Source organism: Seriola lalandi, unplaced genomic scaffold, assembly GCF_002814215.2.
Source record: "Seriola lalandi dorsalis isolate HSWRI2012SDOR001 ecotype SW California unplaced genomic scaffold, Sedor1 jcf7180001981842, whole genome shotgun sequence".
Classification (NCBI taxonomy): Eukaryota; Metazoa; Chordata; class Actinopteri; order Carangiformes; family Carangidae; genus Seriola; species Seriola lalandi.
The window spans coordinates 1-772 of NW_019452508.1; the positions used below are offsets into that span (position 1 = coordinate 1).

At 49.7% G+C, this 772-nt stretch overlaps 1 protein-coding gene across 1 annotated transcript; it reads right to left on the bottom strand.

Annotated features, from left to right (window-relative positions):
• Positions 1-15: 15 nt before the first annotated feature.
• On the bottom strand, positions 16-692 carry LOC111659136 (MKRN2 opposite strand protein-like). Its single transcript, XM_023411975.2, has 2 exons — positions 369-692; positions 16-262 (listed from the first exon to the last, which is right to left on the bottom strand). Exons 1-2 carry the CDS (start codon positions 446-448, stop codon positions 22-24), a joined length of 321 nt encoding a protein of 106 aa, XP_023267743.2. The 5' UTR covers positions 449-692; the 3' UTR covers positions 16-21.
• Between the last annotated feature and the right edge of the window lie 80 nt (positions 693-772).

Genomic DNA, 772 nt, shown 5'->3' on the forward strand with positions numbered 1-772 from the left:
GAACACACTCATCAATCAAAATCAAACTGCTCTGTCCTCCTGTTTGTCCTCCTGTCTGTCCTCCTGTCTGTCCACCATGTAGTACTGATGTCTCTGGATGTGGTCATACAGCGTGGTGTACTTGGAGACCCTCCTCATCCTCGGCAGGATGAAGCTGTGAGTGAAGGTCTCTCTGCTTAGAGAGCTCCGCCCCTCCGTTGCCAGGACGCTGTTAATGAAGTGAAGACAGTAAGTGAAGCAGTTCTGGTGCTCCTCGTCGAACCTGAGACACAGACAGGTGGACAGAGACAGGTGGTCAGAGAGAGAAAGACAGGGGGACAGAGAGACAGACGAATATATGTTTGTGTTTGGGCAGGTGTGAGGTGTACCTGTGCCAGGCGGGGTCCCACATGGATCCGTCAGAGAAGTGGTCCAGGTACTGGTCCCACTGAGCCAGCAGGTGGAACATGTCAGGTCGGACCAGAGGAACACTGACGCAGCGCTCCCACCCACTCTGATCTCTAAGGACCCCACCCCGAGTGTAGTTATACACAACTCCTACACACACACACACACACACACACACACACAGAGGAAGCAGTGTTACAGGGCTGCGTTAAGGTGAATATGGATGATAGGGTTTGATCATGAAAACACTGCCAATCACATACCTGGTCTCACGCTCTGAAACAGCCAATCAACAACAAACAAACAACGAACTGTGTGTAATGCCACTGATTTAGATGCTGCAGTGATTAAGTGAAATGACTTTAAACAAATTAAATGCTATTTT